Consider the following 21996-nt stretch of genomic DNA (forward strand, 5'->3'; position numbering starts at 1 on the left):
AATAAAGCATAGCAACCTCAGTAGCCCCCAATGATCCTTGCCATCTGTTTTAGCTCTACATTAGAGTTTTTAAATACATTTTTTCTTTGCGGTTTGTGTTATTTAAGCCAATTTTATTTAGAAGTATTCTGTATCAATTATTCTAGTGAGTGAGACATTAGAAAAGCTCCATAGCAGTACAGGCCACGGAGTAGATGGAATACAAAGCCAGACAATCTTTTGTAACCAATGGCACTTGCCAAAGTCAATTATTTTACAAGACCTTCTACCAGTAATCTAAAAATCGGTGCCAACAGGTACTTAAAGCTGATGCTGGTTTCAGGCCTTAACTCTCCTAGCCAAGATCACAGGACAAATATGAAATTAATTCTCAACCGTAATCATTAATCCAAAAAGCTGTTTAGAAGCCGACGCTAGTAGAATCAACAGCAGCCTTTCTTTTTAGGTGGTGTAATGAAAGGCAATGTATCATCATTGTAGCACTAATTTAATCAAATTATGCCACCTCCATGCATGCATGACATCTTGGTGTTCCCAGGCATACATTGAGGTCTTCGCCTTTTCATGTACAGGTGCTATTTGTATAGAAAAAATGTAGTTGAAAGGCAGCACAGAGTTCTACAGTGTTGAAAGGTACAGCCAACAATTGATAGGATACATTCTATGATGTAGAACGAGCTTCTAGCAAAGTCTTTCATGTCAGTCGATAATGCTATGCCCTAATGCGAAATGAATTCAGACATTTATGTCCCTCTGAATACTTCAATTAAATGTCTTACTGGCCCTACTGCCTCAGTGCTACACAAACTCTTCCAATCCATCAGACCATGGTTCTCCTTTCATCAACCACCTGTTTACAAGATACCCAACCTTATAGCAATACAACTTACTTTCATTGCAAACAAACATTTTGAGTATTCTTGTAAAACGTCAGCACCCACTTGCAATGTCAAACCGAATTCTTCTCTAACCACTTTTCCATACCTAAAGCCATTTAAAATAGTTCAGTTGAGTGTGTGGAGAGGAGAACCAAAACAAGAAGGCGAAATTCCCAGTGGCTGGAGCTTACTCTGAACAGTTTAAAAGACGCACCAGTTTCTAGAGCTGTTAATCACTGCAGATATGGATAAATGATTCTCCACTGTGTGAGATAAAATTATTAGCTGACAATACGTGTACCATTATGAGGGGTGGTTACAAGTTTAATGCACAACAACTAAGTGCAGTGGTAATAAACTGGTTAATGATAGTCAAAACACTACATGAATATTGTTCACCCAAGAATGTGATTTCTGGAGAAGGACCAAATTAAAACCATCTCCATGTAGCAGGAGTACCCAGAAGTACCCATGGTAGCGATCAAACTAGTATGGCATTGTAGTGTTTGAAATGATTTTAATTTTTCACCAAAATGCTAACTGAAAGCCTACTATGTCCCTTCCTTCCAAACAAGTGTGTATTTCTTGGACTGGTTAGTTCTGGATTAATGACCTTTTTCCCAGATGCATACTGTATAACCCTTTTGTCCCCCTCCTGGACCACTTTCCACAGAAGCGAAATTACTATTCAGAGTCAATCTCATTAAAGGTGTGCTGGTTTTTACAATGTGCTTCTGGCACAGGAGATAGACAATCACATTTAAGTTCCAAAGGCCCACAAAGCAATGATTTCCCAACATGGGATGGGCTTGTGTCTTGGAAGGGGGAGGTGGAGACGAGTATAAATGAGAATTCTTCGAAAGAACATCTTTAAGCTCCCATCCTGATGTCAGATCAAAACTCATCAGCTTAATTAAACGTTAGTTGCTGGGTGGAAATGTTTCAATGGCGTTACTCCAACAATTGTACCTTGGTCCCCGGATCTCTTGAAGTAAAGAGGCAAATGCTTCCATAGAAACCTTTTTTCCAAACGAACGTGAAAGCTACGGCTTTTTGACATGGTGCATTTAGCTTAAAGTTAAAGAAGTTCCTGAAAGAGTCGCTGATGTACGTGTACAGCGTTCTTTACAAATACCATGCTACGGTGACGGCAATCTCTGGGTACAGCCAGGCCTTCTCATGACAAGACGCTAGGGCTGTTTTCCAGAGGGATGGAACCACTTGATTTTTCTGGTCCTTGCATGCCGCTAATCATGCATTTAAGAGTCTGTTCACAGGCCATGGGATGCAAGTCAGGAAAAACTCCTTCCCCTTGCAGAAAGACTGGCCATGAAAAACAAAAACCAAGCATGCAGCACTCCAACAACAACATGTCTGAAGAAGCACTCTGCTTCAAATAAACAGTTTGTAAGTAAAGACCCGCAGTTCCGTTCCCTAAACACCCCCACCCTCATCTCCCACCCCAGAAACAATCATGAGCTGGTACCAGCCAGCTGCCGTGCTTTGCCCCTTGCGATCCCTGGAACTATCAGTGCAGATGAGCTTCGCTCAGTACAAGTCCTGAAGCGGGGTCTCTCTGTAAGAGGAGTAGGTAATTCATGTTTCTTTGTGCAGCCCGCAAGCATCCCGCCCCGACCCGGTGGGTCGGGCCTACTTTAAGACTTAGTCAAGGCTCCCAGTTTGTCTCGTTTCTGCTCAAAGGTTTGGATTTTGAAGAGCAGAGCGAGTTCCCACAGCACCTCCGACTTCCTGTTCAGGGACAGGAGGGAAGGTTGTGGCCATATGGAGATACTTTCAGGTTCTTATGAGCTGCCTTGCAACGCTTGGAGTATATTCCCAGTATGGGGTGGGGTTTAAGTGGCGACTCCTCGCTTCTGTAAACTCTCCAGCTCCTTGCTCTGTTTCAGTTCCTTCATTCTATAAGGAGAGAAAAACACAAAGAAAGTGAATTGGCTTATTCGGGACAAGGACAACGCTGCTTTCATTCAGTGACAATGGTGGCCATGCAATCCGTAATCCCTGGGACTGCAGGGCAGTTCTCAGCCACAGAACCACTCCTAGCCTTGCGCTGAGTCCAGGACATTTAATAAACCGTACAACTCCCTTTGAATGGACTGCACAAAGGTTTGGCAATGCATCTTTATTGCAACCTGCAGCAACCTCAACTGCTGTAGAATTCGATACAACTGCGGCTCCAGAAATGCACCTCAATCCAGTACTTCAGGAAGCCTTGCTAATTCGATTCTAGAAGGCAACAAAAAGCTCTGACAAGAAAGTCTACTATGACCTAGTGCACTTTTGCGCCATTCCAGTAGTGGAATTAAACACCTTGGCAATGGACTGCAATCATGGCCAACGAAAACCCCTGCTGTTCAAGTGCAGAAACAGATACAGTCAGAGGAGACAATACATCTTAATCCTGATAAGCACAGCCTCCTACTGATTCAGTACTGAAACCACAGAGCTATGTCAACTTACCTTAATACCTGCTATTTTAGTTTTAGGGATCTCATATGTAATCCTGCCATTGCACCTCTATCAAAACCGGAACTACCTCTACTGTTCAAATGCAGAGATCCTGTAAGCAGCCATGGCAATGCGCCTCAATACAGACTGTCCAGTACAGGGATCACACATGAGGCTATGCCAGGGGTATAAAGATGACTTGCTGGGAGTTGAACGTTTCTATGACAGTTTTTACATGATTGCTACTTGGCACCAAAAGACTTCTAATCAAAATAAAAAACACATTAGGAGTGCCCTAAGATTATTCTGATATCAGCATTGGAGGCTGCCGCATACTGGGATCTCACACTTGGAGGCATGTAGCGTATACCCGTTTGTACATAACTGGAGTTGGAGGATGTATGCCAATGCCAGAAAGAGCCCAGTGTTGAGCTGCCTCTCAACATTCTTATCACAGGTATATTGAAAAGTCTGATAAAAGGAAATAAGCATGGGACTGTGAAGGGACATGTGAGGGTGTTCCAAGGGACCAAAGTAAGTGGAGAAGGGATGCACGGATGGATATCGGCTCGTAGGGTCCAACGGCAAGAGATGTTGCTGAAAGTTAATGGGAGGCATTGGGGATGTAATGAACTGATGAATACCATAAGCAGTTTTGAGGAAGAGGTGGGATGGGGACATGGCAGATGTGGGGGGAGGCAGAGGGGGAGGGGGGTGGGTGCAGGGACAGAGAAACTGCCGGCATATGGACAAATGCTGGACGGTGCAGAGGCAGATGTGTAGGGTGAAGGGACAATACAAAACAAATGAGTACAAAGCTTCTTGAGGTGAAAAATGATCTGACTTGGAGGGTGAATATCTGTGAAGCACACAACAACAGCAAGGAACAAAGGTACTCAAAGAACATCTTCGTCCATTTCATATTATGCCAACCAAATACAGAACATTTTATAGCGAATGTCATGCAGATAATGAGGCAAGTCATCTGATATGGAGAGATTACAATGCTGGGAACTACTGGCATTCTACCTGTGTCGGCAGCGTCGCAGGAAGCGCATGATTTTACGGGCTGCCTGATCCTGTTTCTTGGTTAGAAAGGGACCTCTGAAATGAACAAAAAAAGACAAATGCAAAAGAATCCATATTTTCATTAGATATTTTAATATTTAAACAGTTTTAGTGAAGATATTAACATAAAAAATAAGTAATGACAAATGAACAACTAGGCCTAATGTTACTTTCCTTAAAAGTGTATTTGCAGCAAACACTGGCTGCTGAAGGCAGTGATGGGCAGTGCAGAACCTCTAGCCAGCAGGATATGGCACACTCTTCCAGCCCGAAGGACATTCTTTGAATATTTCCTTCACTTGAATGACTCTACCAGCTTACAGGATTGTGTCACACAATCCAGCAGTGCAGTCCCTTTCAAAGACACTTGCTTTGTTTTCTTCGATTGCCCTAAGACTTGCGACATGGCTGTATTCACTCTGATTCCAGCGCTCCTTTAATCTTGCTCTCCCCTCCCTCACAGCTGCCCAGGATGATGTTGTTTTAATTAAAGTGATGGCTACAGCAACAGTGCAAGCGTCCCTTTATGCCAAGCCCTTATACTTTTTATTTTGAGTCCCATAGTTGGAGGCGCATGGCATGTGCTTGGTTGGAAGGAGGAAGAGCAAGAATTACTCAATACAGTTGTGTCTAGGAATACTTCAGTACATGCTGCTTCATGGGTGGTTTCAAATACAAAAAATCTACTCACATCACTCGACCTCTAAAAGAACCCTTCTGGTTACTTCTAGAAGCTTTCATGAACTTCGAAGTAGCCTACATGCCACATAAGGCTCTAACGCTCTTAACTACGTCCAGAGCTTCAGGACAAAATGCATACCGCTTGAGGAGAAAGGTGAACAAGGGCCAATTGCTGCTGTTTCGGGAGAGCCACAAATGTAAGATAAACAAACTTGCAAACCAATCCGTCTCCAGTAATGATTCCAGTCTTCGGCACCCATATCCCTGGAGCCATTACACTGAACTTCTCTACTAAAGGAAAAATCTTCAAGATTTACTTCTGCATCTACCGGACTCCTCAGCCTTCTCGTCATTTGTACAGAATCACTAAATTCACATATTAACCGTCCCAACTGAGGCACATTACCCATATACGCAACAGACTCCCTTTCAGCTTGAGCCCGTCTAATAGCTGAATCCCGGTGCGGGTCCAATCCAAGTGCTGTGGGGTCCTTAGCAGCCGTCTGATGGTGCAAATAGTTTGGATGGTCCATCTTTCTAGACAAGCTACCAGCAGAGCTGATTGGATGTTTTGGAGCTACAGTAGAGAAATGTTACTCTTTTCTTTCGTGGAAACAATCAGGTTGATCAGATCTGGGCTCACAAAAATTTCCTGAACTAGTCAAAGCCAAAATAGAGTGAGATCCATTATTAAAAAAGAGGGGTCCTGATTGCTGTTGTGGCTGACATGGTTTATTTTGGCAGAACAAGGTGAAATTAAAGAATTGTCACAAACATGTCTTGTGTTCTTTATAGCAGCTGCTCTGCCAATATCTTAAGTTCCATTAAATTATGTGTAAAGACATCAAGTTTAGAGTTTATAGGATCAGGAGCACATATAGTAACCTTTCTATTTGCTTTTCCGCTCACTATTGAATTAGATTCACTAGCAGAATGAAGTTCAACAAGGGGTGCAAACGTATATGAATAAGGAATTGTTTAAATTATCAAGTTCTTGTTAGAAGTTTGTTTCCGTGGGGAGGGTGTGTACTGGGATGAGGGCACTACGTCAGTGGCTACATTTGATGGATTAGTTGAAAATGTTTGACTTAAGGCAGGAGCATTGTCAGCATTGTTTGAAATAGAATTAATACAAGAGCCTTTATACTTCGTCCGATAGTAACAAGTAATATTTATTGGGGTTTTGGGATTTTTAGGTGAAATCCCTCCTTGAGTGAATAATGTCTCACCTTCCTGGATTACGTCGTTGATTTCACTTAGGAGGTACAATTTTCCACTGAATGCTTTGCAGCAGTCTGTGGTCTCCAGTTAGTGGCTCATGTGCTTCACCGGAGGTGAAACAACTAGCAAACAGCTAGTAACCAACCAAAAAAGGTAGGCCCAACTTACAAAGAAATAGATTCAAATGGTGATTGAGGTGGCTAGATTAACTCTAAAAGAGTAAGAAAAATACAAGCGAAACTAGGGCACAGTCAAATACTTAAGTCCACTCAAGTTATAGAATGTTTTGATCAAATGTGTCGGTGCCATCAAGAGTTTCACAGATATCTGGTATAATTGAGAGCCTCTTGAAACTAACCAGGATCTGGTCTGTCCCATTATGAATTTTTGTTATGGGTTTTATAGTTCTGTTTTATTCTGTCTGTGCATGCATTGCACTACAGCAAATTGTATTTTACAGTTGCACTTTATTTATGCTCCTCTGAAAGTCCTAGTTATAAAGTATCTGGGCACTTTAAAGATTTAAAAATGTATTTTCTCCACTTAGTTTAATGTACTGCACATTGCACTTTACAGCAACAGATCTCATGCTGTTCTTATAAGGAGGATGTAGGAAAAAAATTGTTAAATAATTGGAAGAAGAGCCAAAGTTGGTGGCCTCGAGGATCGAGAATGTGATTCTGGGTCCTCGAGTTCCCAGTTGGGGCATCCCTGGCAGCTGGTATTGCAGCGCACTATATAGCGCTTGGGTCCTCCTCCGAAGCCCCTCTTCCCTGGAGCAATGAGGTTCTGGGTCCTTGAGTCCCCAGTTGGCCCATCCTACACAGCAGCTATTGCAGTGCCCTATAGGGCCCTCCTCCTCCTAAACCCCTCCTCCTTGGAGCAATGAGGTTCTGGGACTTGATGTCCCCTGTTGAGGTGTTTCTCGAAGCCAGTGTTGCAGTATGCCATGTAGTGCTGTAGGGCCTTGCTCCTCTTTTAGTCCTCCTTTCTGAAGCAAGGTGGTTCTGGGACCTTGAGTTCTCAGTTGGCGCGTCCCAAGCAGTGACTGCTGCAGCACACTATGTTGCGCTGTAGGGTCCTCCTTATCAGCTGTTCCCTCCTTGTGTGCTGTGGTCCTGGGACCTGGAGTCCCCAGTTTGGGTTTCCCGTGAAACGGGTGTTGCAGTGTGCTAAGTAGCTCGCTTGGGCCCTCCTCCTCCTAAGCCCCACCTTCCTGGAACAATGAGGTTCTGGGATCCAGAGTCACCAGTTGGCGCATCGTATGTACTTCTTCCTGTTGAATAATCTCTTCTTTCCTTACTTTTATTGTTCGGATGGTCTTTGCAGAACTTCCTGTCACCTCCACTACTCTCTTCTCTAGCCTACAATACTGAGATTATACTGGCTGGAACCTTGCTCTCATTATTTCTAATGCACGTATTTTGCTTCTTGTAAACATGCTGCTGCCACTATGGACAGGATCACACTACACAATTACTATAAACCAATATTCACCAAGAAGGTAACTGTTTTTACTTGGTCATTCTCGATCTTACCATTCCAAGTGGCTGGTGACCTAACTTCTGAGGCCCACACTGTTGAGGACAGAGTATATGCCACAAGGAATCTATGGAGAACGCTGTCTGAAAACTTCATTTGTGTGCTAATATGCATTTACTGAATGCTAACACAAACAACTATACCTGGTTATTTCATTTTTTAAGTGATAAATAGCAGCAGGTCAGTTATTAACACTTCTAATAACATCATTTCGAAATTGTAGTGTGTTTCACTGAAATCTAATACAGTCTTATGATGAAAAGCAACACTTCAAATTGTTTTTTTATTTTGAGAGGATAAACTAAAAAATAATAAACAATCATCAACACACCTTAAAATAAACTGATTTTTAATGGTTTTCATCATAAACTGTTAACCATTTAGACCAGAAATGTATGCCTAGACCTCACTCCCTCAACCCTATATTCTTAACTCTTTACCATTACCCCTTCAACCATAACCATAACCTTCTACCTTCACCCCAGACCCTTAACCGTACAATATTAACCCTGCACCTTTAACCCCTGTGCAACATACTCTCAACCATACATCCAATGCCCTAACCCTAGCTGGTAAGCCCATACCTTTAACCTCAGTACCCTGATTATTAACCCCATTCAAGTTACACTTAATAACGAAACACCTAAGACATTTAAACCATACCCTTAACACCTATACCCTCAACACTAGACCCTCAAAATCATAGATCGTAACACTTCTTCAATTCCTAACCATGTACTGCTATACTCTGTACCCCAAACCTAAACCCCATAGACCAAAGACTTAACCTCATACCATTACCTCTATCCCTCATAGTCTGTATCCCTTAACTCATAACCATTCACCCTTTTCCCCCTTTCACACTGTCCTTATTTCTAATATTTTGAGAACAAACAGTGAATTAGAAGTAGAGTCATCAGCAGAACGGAGAAATTTCTTATTTTTTTTCAAAGTATTGATTTTTAGAACCACTAATGGGGCAGAGTTTTTTTCCATAAGTTTTATTTTCAAAGTTTTCAGGCAATACTACACAAAAGCCATGCAAGTCAGCCACATGGCTGCTCTGAAAGTGTCTGCAATGGGTATATGCCTTTCAGGCCTATCCATACTCTTGGCTGAGGGAATAGTGAACAGGCTAAGAATGATTTTAGATTGAGGATCCAACGTAGACCAGCACTCAGTTTTTCTCTTGAACTGGCAGTTACTAGGGTCAGAGGAGGTGATTTTCACACCTATGCACAGAGCTAATGCCAAAACTGATTGTAGCCGTTTCCGTATCCCTTTTCACAAGATATTTCAAGGGGCGTCCGATCACACAATAGAGGGCTTCTACGGAAGAGATTCTACCTACACAGATGCTTCTTTCTCTTATACTTAGCTGGAATTCTACACAGAACAGAAAGAGGCTCACCAGATGGAAAGTACCCAAAAAGGACACGGAACAGGTGCCAACCTTTCAGTACTTTGATGTTGATCTTTATATGCATAAATGACCCATTTCCTGTTCCAAGTGTAAGAATTTACTCCTCCACTGTGCTATTCCTGGACATTCCAATGCCCATAAGAAGCAACTTGGCCAATCAACTGAAGTGCACTAATGGTCAACTACAGTACCCTCCATGGATACTGCCCGATAACCACTGGTTAAAGAGGACCTAAAGAAAAGTCCTTATGCTCCTTGCTCCCCGGTATCAATTTATGCCTTACAGTGCACTATAGCAAACAACACACAAGGATACATCAACTGTTTTTTACATTTTTCCTACTGAAGAAAGGTGAAAGAAAATCCTACCTTTGCAAACTAGACTGCAAAAGGTTGAAGATGTTAAAAGATGTTAAAAGCTGTTCAGTGAAAACAAACAACTATTTTAAAATCAGGAACATCCGAATGATGAAAAATAAAGCTATATGTTGCAGAATTCTTGCTCTTCAGAGAGAAAATATGAATTGATTACTGCCAAATGCAGTGCGCTTTCTGACTCTAAAGTAGGCTTCCAGCTTTGAAGTACCAGTAGTAGTCTTCTGAAACGAGGCTTCTGTTCATAGGACAGCCCGTTTATCTATTTAACTAGCTAACATCTATTTAACTAGCTAATATTAATTCCAGGTTCCAAGATCCCAATAATAGAAAACGGACTGTGAGGCATCCGCCAGTACAACAAATTATGGGGATTGGAAGATCCCTGAACCTTAAAGGGATAAGTGGTTTTTTTCACAGTTTTCAAAGTAAGACAATCAGGCCGCACTTTTCTCTTAGAGGTAGACATTATTCAGCATTTTACACCCAGATCAAGGAATGTGATGTCGAAATAGGGTTTTCTGGAGTTTGGCAGTCTACATCTTCATAAAATGGTGCCCTGGATAGGCTTTCAGAGGGCGATGGTCATCATATGGACAGTTTAAAAACCTTTAATATATATTTCAGAACTCTCCAAGATCCAGTCATGGGATGGTAAAATAAAGTAAAGACTGTCAATCGGTTAAAGATTAACAATGCAAAAGCATCAATACACAAACAAGGCAACAGAAGTTAGACCTTGTTTGGTGCGTTAAGTGCACTGTAAAATGTATTCACTAACTCACTTTAAGAAATGCCCAACTTACTTGATTTTCTGCTGCATGGAAGCTCCAGGTCGATGCCCTTGCTTCAGCTTTTCATACTCCTTATAGCTGCGATAGTATTGTTGGATCAGCACCGCTGCTCGCCGACTCTGTTGGAACTTTTTCTGCTCATAATAGCTACGAAATTTGCTCTGGATTAAAATGGCTGCCTGCGTCATTTTCTTGTAAAGTGCATACTGTGGAAGGAATGGAAAAGGAATACACAGCAAGTTAAAAAACAGGTAAAAGACAAATTTTACAGGTCTTGAACAAGCTTTTTACTAAAATAGGAAGATCTGAAGGAAAGGAGAGAGGTGTTTGCACAAGGAAGCAGAATGAAAGAGAAAAACACTGAAAGTTAGAATGCAAGAAAGAGCGGAATACTTTGAGAGGGACCAAGACAACAAAAGTGAATTAAGGAAGTGGAAAACTAGTGCTGGGAATGAAGGAAGAAAAGAAAGGGTGGAAACAGCGCGAACTACTGAGCGAGAGTGCAAGAAAAAGAAGAGCTGATAGGAAAGAAAAAGAAATAATGGCAAAATATTGAAAGGGAATTAGAAAGAAGCAAAGGAATTCAAGGTACCACTAATTTCCTGAAGAACAGAATTTACCATCTCTCGAAGCTTACAGATGTGTGTGCAGGTTTAGAAGACGGGCCTTCACAGAGGACTATTTCTTTCCGAAAGTATGATGGAAACAATTGCTCTAAGTAGGTCCAATGTTTTATTAAGTGCCAGATTTAGAGAATTTCTGGAGTAATACCTAAATATAGAGAAGAATCCACTGGATACATTTCTTTAATAAATCTATCCCAGGATAGAGGAAATTCAGTTAGTGGATTCTTCACAGTATAGTATTGCCCAAAAACATAAAACGCAACAAGTCTAAACATAACACTTATAATCCATGAGTTCTAAAACTGATTCTTTGGATAAGGAACACAGCTGTGCTTGTTCCCAAAGTGTAATGAAAAAAGGGCAGTGTGAAAGAGGTTAAGTGTGTCCATGTTAAAGCTATGGGTATAGGGTGTGTGGTTTAGGGCGAATGTGTTAAGAGTACATGAGCTAAGAGTATGGGATTGTGAGACTGGAGTTGAAGGTATACGTTTAGTGGTACTTGGGTGTGAAGTTAGTGTTTAAGAGTTAAGTGTATGTATATTGTTAATAATGACTGGGAACTAGCATTAAGGATGTGGAGTACTGGCGTGAGGGTTTGGGGTATTGTGCTTAAGGGTTATGGAATAGGGGTAAGGCACACAGGGCTAAGGGTCTGGGTACAGGGTTATGGGCCTTGAGTACTGGATGAACGGTTTGCTGAACAGAGTTTAAGGGTACAGAGGTTAATGGTAAGAGTTTATAGTGGAGGGCTAGTGGGTTAGGTGGATCAGGATAAGGGTATAAGTAATAGATGTGAAGACTATAGGTTTAGGTGTTGAGTGTTATGTTCATAGTATACAGACTGATGGTATAGAGTTGAGAGTATGGGGTCAAGGTTTTGGGGGTACAGAGGTTAGAGGTTAAGGAGCAAAGCACTAACAGTATGTGGTTAACCCCTATGATTGCACTCATTTAGTGACAGCTGGAAATGTGGTTTATGAAATTGTGCTTCAACACACAATTACAGTGGAGCGGGTTTTGTTTGGTTAGTCCCAATTTAGGTGGAAAGGTACTTTTAAAATTACCTACATGTAGTCACATTTGTGTCCAATTGATGGGGTGGTGCTTTCTAATGCTCTGCCTCACAGCAGTTTAAGACAAGGTCTCCTGTGACAGCTACGGACCTCGGAAGGGACTCTTGTATTTTTACACAGTAATTTAACGTATTGCAGGTGAATTATACACCTTTTAATGACCTGAGGGTTGTTGTGCAGCTTGCTTTTAGCTGCTTTTTTTTTAATGCACCTTCTTTGTTCACGCTCTGTGCCACCTTACGTATCACTTTAAAACACACACTCCCCTCGAAAAGTGTCTAACACCTCTAGTCATGCCCAGGAATGCTGGCGAGCGTGCAACATGCCCCCGTGTGACGCACACCCAGAAGCTTTCCTTAGCACTACTGACCGATAGTATTTAGTTGGGCACAACTGGGAGTGAAGTCAAATACAGAGCTGACGAGGGTGTTAGGTAGGCATCTAGCGGGCGAGCACCTTTGACAAATAAGTGGAGAGGGGGGCATTCTGCAACAGCCTTGACTAGGAGGGACTAAGGGTCTCTCTGAATAGGCTTGTGCCACCAACAGTGTGTGACTACAAGGGTCGCCCCCTCGGAGTTTCCATGTGAGGGAGTACAGCACAACAATTATGTATTTCAAAATACTATTCTTAACGCACTGGTACTGCTAAGGTAATGCGACAGTTCTCCACACCACCATTTTTTTGGATCTGTTCAAGTACACTTCAAGCCTGAACATTTTAATGAAATGCATATTTCATTAATCGCGCTGCCAATAAGGTGTATATTTAGTTAATGCAAAAAGATGTCTGCATTCCACATTGTCACCATAATATAACTGAATTCACTAAATGAAATTCGTTAATATGGGGAAGTGGGAAAACCAATTGTATCTTTCTCGCAGGAGCTCAGATACTCCAGAATGTTGGAACACTGCATGGTTTAAACACACTGCTAGTGCATGGGCCATGCTCCACATACCCCAATGGCTACCGGATATCTATGATGTCTTTTTCATTTATGTTTACCACAGAAACTCGAAGGAAGTAAAAAAAACAATTGTAAGTTATAAACTATCATATAAATACTGCATGGCTTAGCGTGCAGGCTTCACTGGTCCTGAAGAAAGCCATAAATTACTTACTGACATTCAAACTAAAATGAATGAAACATACAGACCTGGGATGTGAGAGATCATCACTGCCTCAAGAGCACATCCACCACTGTTTTCATACCTTGCCCTAGAGGTTGGCATCACTAAAATTAGTTTTATTGGTGGGTAATCTAGAGGGAATGTTAAAAGTACCTTTCCACCTCAATTGAGACTCATCAAACCAAACCCGCTCCGCTCTGATCAGGTGGTGCAGCACACACAGATGCTCTACGTGTCTCGCGTGGGAACCCTATGATGAAGCATGCCAATAACTAGCGTTAGTGGGCGAGGGTTCTTTTTAAAAAAAACTAAGAGTTTTTTCCACACAGATGTGAGAAAGGCATCTAAAATAGGTTGTGGATCATGGCAGTGAGCTCGTTTTTAATTGATTGTTGAATTTAATAAGGGAAAGTGAGTGGGCGCATTTCTCACTCCCTATTTTTGTTATTTCTCTGTATACTTTGAGGACCATGTTGCTGCTATATATGTCGTCAATGGAAAGAAAATGTTCAGCAGAATGTGTTGCACATTTTTTCTCTAGCCGTGACCCCTTCTTTATCCTGCAGTGCGACTTCTGCTTTCTTGTAGCATTTCTGCATGAACTGCAGAAATGCTACTGCCTGTACTATCCATCATGCAATTGTTCTGTTCGACACAGGCAAACTAGGGGTAATAAAGAACTAGGTCCTTTCCTGATTGATTCTGTTTTCCCTGTAGGTAGTACATGACTTCCCTTTGCACCTCTAATGTGTGCAATGCTCCTTTTGCATCAGTCTCTGACTGCTAGAAGATCTCTAGGAGGCTGAATAATGAAAATGTCACTTACCCAGTGTACATCTGTTCGTGGCATCAGTCGCAGTAGATTCGCATGTTTTGCAATAGCTCGCCATCTGGTGTTGGGCCGGAGTGTTACAAGTTGTTTTTCTTCGAAGAAGTCTTTCGAGTCACGGGACCGAGTGACTCCTCCTTTTGTCTCCATTGCGCATGGGCGTCGACTCCATCCTCGATTGTTTTTCCCCGCAGAGGGTGAGGTAGGAGTTGAATTGTAGTAATAGTGCCCATGCAATGGAGTGACTAAGTATGCACTTATTTAAGGTTGAGATGATACATATATAAATAATTGAAGGTAACTTCCAAACTGCTACAGGCTCCCGGGGAGGCGGGTGGGCACATGCGAATCTACTGCGACTGATGCCACGAACAGATGTACACTGGGTAAGTGACATTTTCAGTTCGATGGCATCTGTCGCTGTAGATACGCATGTTCTGCAATAGACTAGTAAGCAGTTATTTCCCCAAAAGCGGTGGATCAGCCTGTAGGAGTGGAAGTAGTCTGAAATAATGTCCTTAATACAGCTTGACCTACTGTGGCTTGTTGTGCGGATAGCACGTCTACACAGTAGTGCTTGGTGAATGTGTGAGGCGTAGACCATGTGGCTGCCTTACATATTTCTTGCATTGGGATGTTTCCTAGAAAGGCCATGGTAGCACCTTTCTTTCTGGTTGAGTGTGCCCTTGGTGTAATGGGCAGCTGTCGTTTAGCTTTAAGGTAGCAGATTTGGATGCATTTAACTATCCATCTGGCTATACCTTGTTTTGAAATTGGGTTTCCTGCATGAGGTTTTTGAAATGCAATAAAGAGTTGTTTAGTCTTTCTGATGTTCTTTGTTCTGTCAATGTAATACATTAATGCTCTTTTGACATCTAATGTATGTAGTGCCCTTTCAGCTACGGTATCTGGCTGTGGAAAGAACACCGGAAGTTCCACTGTTTGATTTAGATGGAACGGTGAAATAACCTTTGGCAAAAATTTAGGATTGGTCCTTAGGACGACTTTATTTTTGTGTAGTTGTATAAAAGGTTCCTGTATAGTAAACGCCTGAATTTCGCTTACTCTTCTCAGGGAAGTAATGGCGATGAGAAATGCCACCTTCCAGGTTAGGAACTGTATGTCGCAGGAGTGCATGGGTTCAAAAGGTGGACCCATAAGTCTAGTTAGGACAACATTTAGGTTCCATGAAGGAACAGGTAGTGTTCTTGGTGGTATAATTCTCCTAAGGCCCTCCATGAATGCTTTAATGACTGGTATTTTATATAGGGAAGTTGAATAGGTAGTCTGCAGGTATGCAGATATTGCTGCAAGGTGAATCTTAATGGAAGAGAAAGCTAGGTTAGATTTTTGTAAGTGAAGCAAGTAACCCACTACATGTTCTGGAGTTGTGTGTAATGGTTGTATTTGATTAATATGGCAGTAGCAAACAAACCTCTTCCATTTACTTGCATAGCAGTGCCTGGTGGATGGCCTTCTTGCTTGTTTTATGACTTCCATACATTCTTGGGTAAGTTGTAAGTGCCCGAATTCTAGGATTTCAGGAGCCAGATTGCTAGATTCAGCGATGCTGGATCTGGGTGTCTGATCTTTTGGTTGTGCTGTGTCAACAGATCTGGCCTGTTGGGCAATTTGATGCAGGGTACCACTGATAGGTCTAGCAGCGTTGTGTACCAGGGTTGCCTTGCCCAAGTTGGTGCTATCAATATGAGTTTGAGTTTGCTTTGACTGAGTTTGTTTACCAGGTAAGGAAGGAGAGGGAGAGGAGGAAAAGCGTAAGCAAATATCCCTGACCAGTTCATCCATAGGGCATTGCCTTGGGATTGTTTGTGTGGGTATCTGGATGCGAAGTTTTGGCATTTTGCGTTCTCCCTTGTCGCAAACAAGTCTATCTGAGGTGTTCCCCAGAGTTTGAAATAAGTGTTCAGTATTTGGGGGTGAATTTCCCATTCGTGGACCTGTTGGTGATCTCGAGAGAGATTGTCTGCGAGTTGATTTTGTATCCCTGGTATAAACTGTGCAATTAGGCGAATTTGGTTGTGAATTGCCCAATGCCAAATTTTTTGTGCTAACATGCTTAACTGCGTGGAGTGCGTCCCTCCCTGCTTGTTTAGATAATACATTGTTGTCATGTTGTCTGTTTTGACGAGAATGTATTTGTGAACTATTATTGGTTGGAAAGCTTTTAGTGCTTGAAAAACTGCAAGAAGTTCTAGGTGATTGATATGCAGTCTTGTTTGATGTACGTTCCATTGTCCTTGTATGCTGTGTTGATCGAGGTGTGCTCCCCACCCTGTCATGGAAGCATCTGTTGTTATTACGTATTGTGGCACTGGGTCTTGGAAAGGCCGCCCCTTGTTTAAATTTATGTTGTTCCACCACAGAAGCGAGAGGTAAGTTTGGCGGTCTATTAACACCAGATCTAGAAGGTGACCCTGTGCTTGAGACCACTGTGATGCTAGGCATTGTTGTAAGGGCCTCATGTGCAGTCTTGCGTTTGGGACAATGGCTATGCATGATGACATCATGCCTAGGAGTTGTAATACCATCTTTGCTTGTATGTTTTGTGTTGGATACATGCGTTGTATGATGGTGTTGAAATTTTGAATTCTTTGTGGACTTGGAGTGGCTACTCCTTTTGATGTGTCTATTATGGCTCCCAGGTATTGTTGTACCTTGCGTGGCCGAATTTTGGATTTTGTGAAATTGACGGTGAACCCTAGTTTGAAGAGGGTTTGTATGATATGATTTGTGTGATTTGAGCACTCTATTAACGAATGGGCCTTGATTAGCCAGTCGTCTAGATATGGGAACACATGTATTTGCTGCCTTCTGATGTGTGCAGCGACTACCGCTAGACATTTGGTAAAGACTCTTGGTGCGGTTGTTAATCCGAAAGGCAGTACCTTGAATTGGTAATGTATTCCTTTGAATACAAACCTTAGGTATTTCCTGTGCGATGGGTGAATTGGTATATGGAAATAAGCATCCTTGAGGTCTAAAGTTGCCATGTAGTCGTGCAGCTTTAGCAATGGCAATACTTCTTGTAGTGTGACCATGTGGAAGTGGTCTGATTTGATGAAAGTGTTGACTACTCTGAGGTCTAGGATTGGTCTCAGTGTTTTGTCCTTCTTTGGTATCAGAAAGTACAGTGAGTAAACTCCTGTGTTTATTTGTGTGTTTGGCACTAATTCGATTGCATTCTTTTGCAATAGTGCCTGCACTTCTATCTCTAGGAGATTGGAATGGTGTGTTGTTAAATTTTGTGCTTTTGGTGGTATGTTTGGAGGGAACTGTAGAAATTCTATGCAGTAACCATGTTGGATAATTGCTAGAACCCAAGTGTCTGTAGTGATTTTCTCCCATGCTCTGTAATAATGACCTATTCGTCCCCCCACTGGTGTTGTGTGGAGGGGGTGAGTGACATGTGAGTCACTGTTTAGTAGTAGGGGTTTTGGGGCTTTGGAATCTTCCTCTATTTCTAGGGAATTGCCCTCCTCTATATTGTCCCCGAAAACCTCCTCTATACTGTCCTTGGTAACTGGACGGTGTGGCTTGTGAGGTGCTGGCTTGTGTGCTTTGACCCCGAAACCCCCCTCGAAAGGGCGTTTTACGGAATGAGCTGTAATTCCCTCTGCTCTGCGGGGAGTAGAGTGCGCCCATGGCTTTAGCAGTGTCCGTATCTTTTTTGAGTTTCTCAATCGCTGTGTCCACTTCTGGACCGAACAGTTCTTTTTCATTAAAAGGCATATTGAGAACTGCTTGTTGAATCTGTGGTTTAAATCCAGACGTTCGGAGCCATGCATGCCTTCTGATAGTTACAGATGTATTAATTGTCCGTGCAGCTGTATCTGCAGCGTCCATGGAGGAGCGGATCTGGTTGTTGGAGATGGCCTGTCCCTCCTCAACCACTTGTTTTGCCCTATTTTGGAAGTCTTTGGGCAGATGTTCAATGAGATGTTGCATCTCGTCCCAGTGGGCTCTGTCATAGCGCGCAAGTAGTGCCTGGGAGTTCGCGATGCGCCACTGGTTTGCAGCTTGTGCTGCGACTCTTTTACCAGCTGCATCAAACTTGCGGCTTTCTTTATCTGGGGGTGGTGCATCTCCAGATGTGTGAGAGTTGGCCCTTTTCCTAGCTGCTCCTACAACAACAGAGTCTGGTGGCAGCTGTGTTGTGATGAAAGCCGGGTCTGTAGGAGGCGGCTTATACTTTTTTTCCACCCTTGGTGTGATTGCCCTACTTTTGACCGGGTCCTTAAATATGTCTTTTGCGTGCCGGAGCATACCAGGGAGCATAGGCAGGCTTTGGTAGGAGCTGTGGGTGGAGGAGAGTGTGTTGAACAAGAAATCATCCTCGACCTGTTCTGAGTGGAGGCTTACGTTGTGAAATTGTGCTGCTCTAGCCACCACCTGAGAGTACGCGGTGCTGTCTTCTGGTGGAGATGGTTTTGTAGGGTATGCCTCTGGGCTGTTATCTGACACTGGGGCGTCGTATAGGTCCCATGCGTCCTGGTCTTGGTCACCCTGGCTCATGGTGGTGTGAGCTGGGGAGTGTGATGGCGTTTGTGCTGGTGAAACGTTAATCACGTGCGGAGGAGAGGGTGGTGGTGTAACTCTTTTCACCACTTTTGGTTGTGGTGCTTGTTCCGTCTGGAACTCCAACCTTCTCTTTCTCCTAATGGGGGGAAGGGTGCTTATTTTTCCTGTCCCCTGCTGAATGAAGATACGCTTTTGCGTATGGTCCGCATCAGTTGCTTGTAGCTCTTCCTCAAACCTATGCTTCTGCATTTGGGAGGTTAGCGAGTGCTCTTCTGTATAAGAGCCTGAAGCTGGGTCGCTTGCAGTTTGTTTCGGCGTCGAAACTTTGTCTGCGTGTTTTTTCGGCTCCGAGGTGACTTTTTTCCTTTTCGGGGCCGAAACCTCTCGGCGTCGATCTGTTTCGGTGCCGCTGTCTCGGCGTCGAGCCGTGTCCACACCGGCATCTCGGTGTCGAGGCTTGTCTCCAGCACTTTCTCGGTCCCGAGAAGGCTGCGTGCCGGTGTCTCGACCGGAGTCGGACGATCTCGGCACTGTTTGGGCCTTTTTCGGTGCCGACGGTCGGTCACCGATTTTATGGGTTGAGCCATGGCCTGGTGGCAGTGGCGTCCCCTGGGCCTTGTAAATGTTTCTTTGTGTGGTTTTCGACGTCTTACTCACGGTTTGTGTATCGTCGAATCCTTCGGAGTCTGAGTCTTGGATCGAGAAGGTACCTTCCTCTTCCTGTTCCTCGAACTCCCGTCGGGCTGTCGGTGCGGACGCCATTTGAAGTCTTCTGGCTCGACGGTCTCGGAGTGTTTTTCGGGACCGGAACGCACGACAGGCCTCGCAGGTGTCTTCGCTGTGCTCAGGTGACAGGCACAGGTTGCAGACCAAGTGTTGGTCTGTGTAGGGGTATTTATTGTGGCATTTGGGGCAGAAACGGAACGGGGTCCGTTCCATCGGCGTTCTTCAGCACGCGGTCGGGCCGACCAGGCCCCGACGGAGGATCGAAAAATTACCCCGAAGGGCACCGGAGCTCTTCGATCTTCGATGCGGTGTTGAATGTAAGTATGCCGATCCCGAACGCAACAATACCGACGAAAATCTTCCGAAATTAACTATTTTTTCTGTTCCGAAACTCGGAGCGACAGGAACACGTCCGAACCCGATGGCGGAAAAAAAACAATCGAGGATGGAGTCGACGCCCATGCGCAATGGAGACAAAAGGAGGAGTCACTCGGTCCCGTGACTCGAAAGACTTCTTCGAAGAAAAACAACTTGTAACACTCCGGCCCAACACCAGATGGCGAGCTATTGCAGAACATGCGTATCTACAGCGACAGATGCCATCGAACATAGGTTATCTTGGAAGTGTGTGGTGACCTTGGTAAGGAACTGCTTTGTACTTATTATTACTCTGTCCTTGTGCATTTGGTAAGGAGCATTCTTGTGTTGTCAGCCCTTGCAGTTCGCTTACTTTGCATAGTGGCGTGATGGCTACTACGAAGGCTGCACTTTAGTGTTAACTATCTGAGTTTTGCCATGCTTCTTAGCGGGACACCGAGGTGCCTGAAATTTAAGTCCTCAGGACTCACACCACCAGTTTGAGTCTGTCTGGCTGTGGATGGCAGACTTATTTCTCCTATACTGTCAGCAGATCCTGAGATTGTGGATGGTTTATTACTGCCCCTATTCGGAAATCCTCTAGATCTGAGTGCCACGTCTGTCTTTTCCATTGTGGTGCTATAAACATTAGATTGATTGTTTGCATGTGTTTAGCACCAATTGTATCACAAGTATTGGGTACAAAGCATAAGCAAATTACCCTGACCAGTCTACTGGTAGAGCATTCCCCCTCAACAGGTTGTGTGGGTATCTGGACCTGAAGTCTTGAAAGTTAGCATTTTCTGGTGTTTGTCTATGACTGGTGTGCCCCACCTTTGAAACAGCCCTTATAGAACCTTAACTCTTAACTACAATTCATGCAAGGCACTTTTTTAGCCAGCTTAGTCTGTCTGCCTTAACATTCTGTACTTCTGGCAGGTGTACTGCCACAAGACTTATGTGTCTTTAAATGCCCCATCTCCAGATGTTCTGGGCTACTTTGGAAAGCGCATATAATCTCGCTCCCCTTGCTTACTGAAGTTGAACATGGTAGCTGTGCTCTGTCTGTCTGGATATTGGCCATTTTACGCTTTACCTGTGCAAGAAATGCTTTTGCACCAGGAACACTGTCTTGTGTTCCAACACATTTATGGGATTACCGCTTCTGTAGGGGGTCCACAGCCCACCGATAGTCAGGTTTTCTATGTGTGCTCCCTACCATGTGGAGGATACATCCATAGCGATGGTCACTGCGAAGTTGCAAATTTGAATGGTCTTACAAATAGTCCTTTTGTCATGTTTCACCTCTGTATGTCCTTCTGCACTACATGTTATTGGCCATTTTACTGGACACGTGGCTGGGCATGACTTTAATCGATTATTTACATAAATTACATAATGTCACAGCTTCGGTGAGTTATGGCCTGGGGTGAAAATTCGGAGTCATTTGCTTGTGAGAGGGCAGTTCACCAGGGCTGTGTCCTTGGTCCAATATTAAATTTACTGTATACTAATGATCTTGATGTTTTTTAATTACACATCGTAAGGACATGCCAATAGTAAAATGTAGATCATTCCCTGTTCTACTGATGCCACTGTTTTAATATCTAAAACACCCAACACCTTAAAGCCTTGAATGATAGCTTTGTGGCATTCACCAACAGTTTAGACCTTGAAACTAATTTTAGCGAAACTTATTAAATGTTCTGTGGTCGAACCAACAGTAAGGTCAGAGCCATTCCCATCAATGTGCAAGAATGTGAGGAAGGTGGCGTATTTCTCATATCTGGTCATCACATTTGGTCCCTTCAACTCCTGGGCACAGTGCCTTTCTGATAGGTGTGTGAATATTAACCAAACTATAGTTGCCCTAATTAGGTTTGCACAGAGGATTGGGAATAAACTGATCTTCTCTCATTTATTTAGAAGTTTACAATCATAAATGTATTCCTATTTTGAACCATGGGTTGGCTATTTGGGGATACCGACCTACCAAGTATCTGCAGGTAGAAGAAAACTATTTTTATAGGCTATTCTTGGGCTTTCATATATTAGTTAGCATTTCATCCTCCACGAAAAACTAGGTATGGGTTATGTGGATGACATTGTTAAATTAGCACCTTACTATTATGGCTATTATGGCTGTCTGTACAGAGTTATCCCCACACTTCAATGAATCGCTCTTATATAAAACTCTGCCTAGCCATTGACTATGGCCTCTCAATACCTTGGCTAAAGTATATTAAAAATGTAGTCACCATGCTT

General features: G+C 43.2%; 1 protein-coding gene across 9 annotated transcripts in view; it reads right to left on the reverse strand.

Annotated features, from left to right (window-relative positions):
* Positions 1–470: 470 nt before the first annotated feature.
* LOC138266928 (calmodulin-binding transcription activator 2-like) overlaps positions 471–21996 on the reverse strand; it is an 863356-nt gene continuing 841830 nt past the window's right edge. For all 9 annotated transcript variants that reach the window (XM_069215705.1, XM_069215704.1, XM_069215702.1 and 6 more), the window contains 3 exons: positions 10461–10654; positions 4374–4448; positions 471–2795 (listed from right to left, as the gene is read on the reverse strand). In XM_069215705.1, coding sequence (XP_069071806.1) covers positions 2732–2795; positions 4374–4448; positions 10461–10654 — 333 coding nt within the window. In that variant the 3' untranslated portion in view covers positions 471–2731. The remainder of the gene's footprint in view (positions 2796–4373; positions 4449–10460; positions 10655–21996) is intronic.

This window comes from Pleurodeles waltl, chromosome 12 (genome assembly GCF_031143425.1).
Source record: "Pleurodeles waltl isolate 20211129_DDA chromosome 12, aPleWal1.hap1.20221129, whole genome shotgun sequence".
NCBI classification, from domain to species: Eukaryota; Metazoa; Chordata; class Amphibia; order Caudata; family Salamandridae; genus Pleurodeles; species Pleurodeles waltl.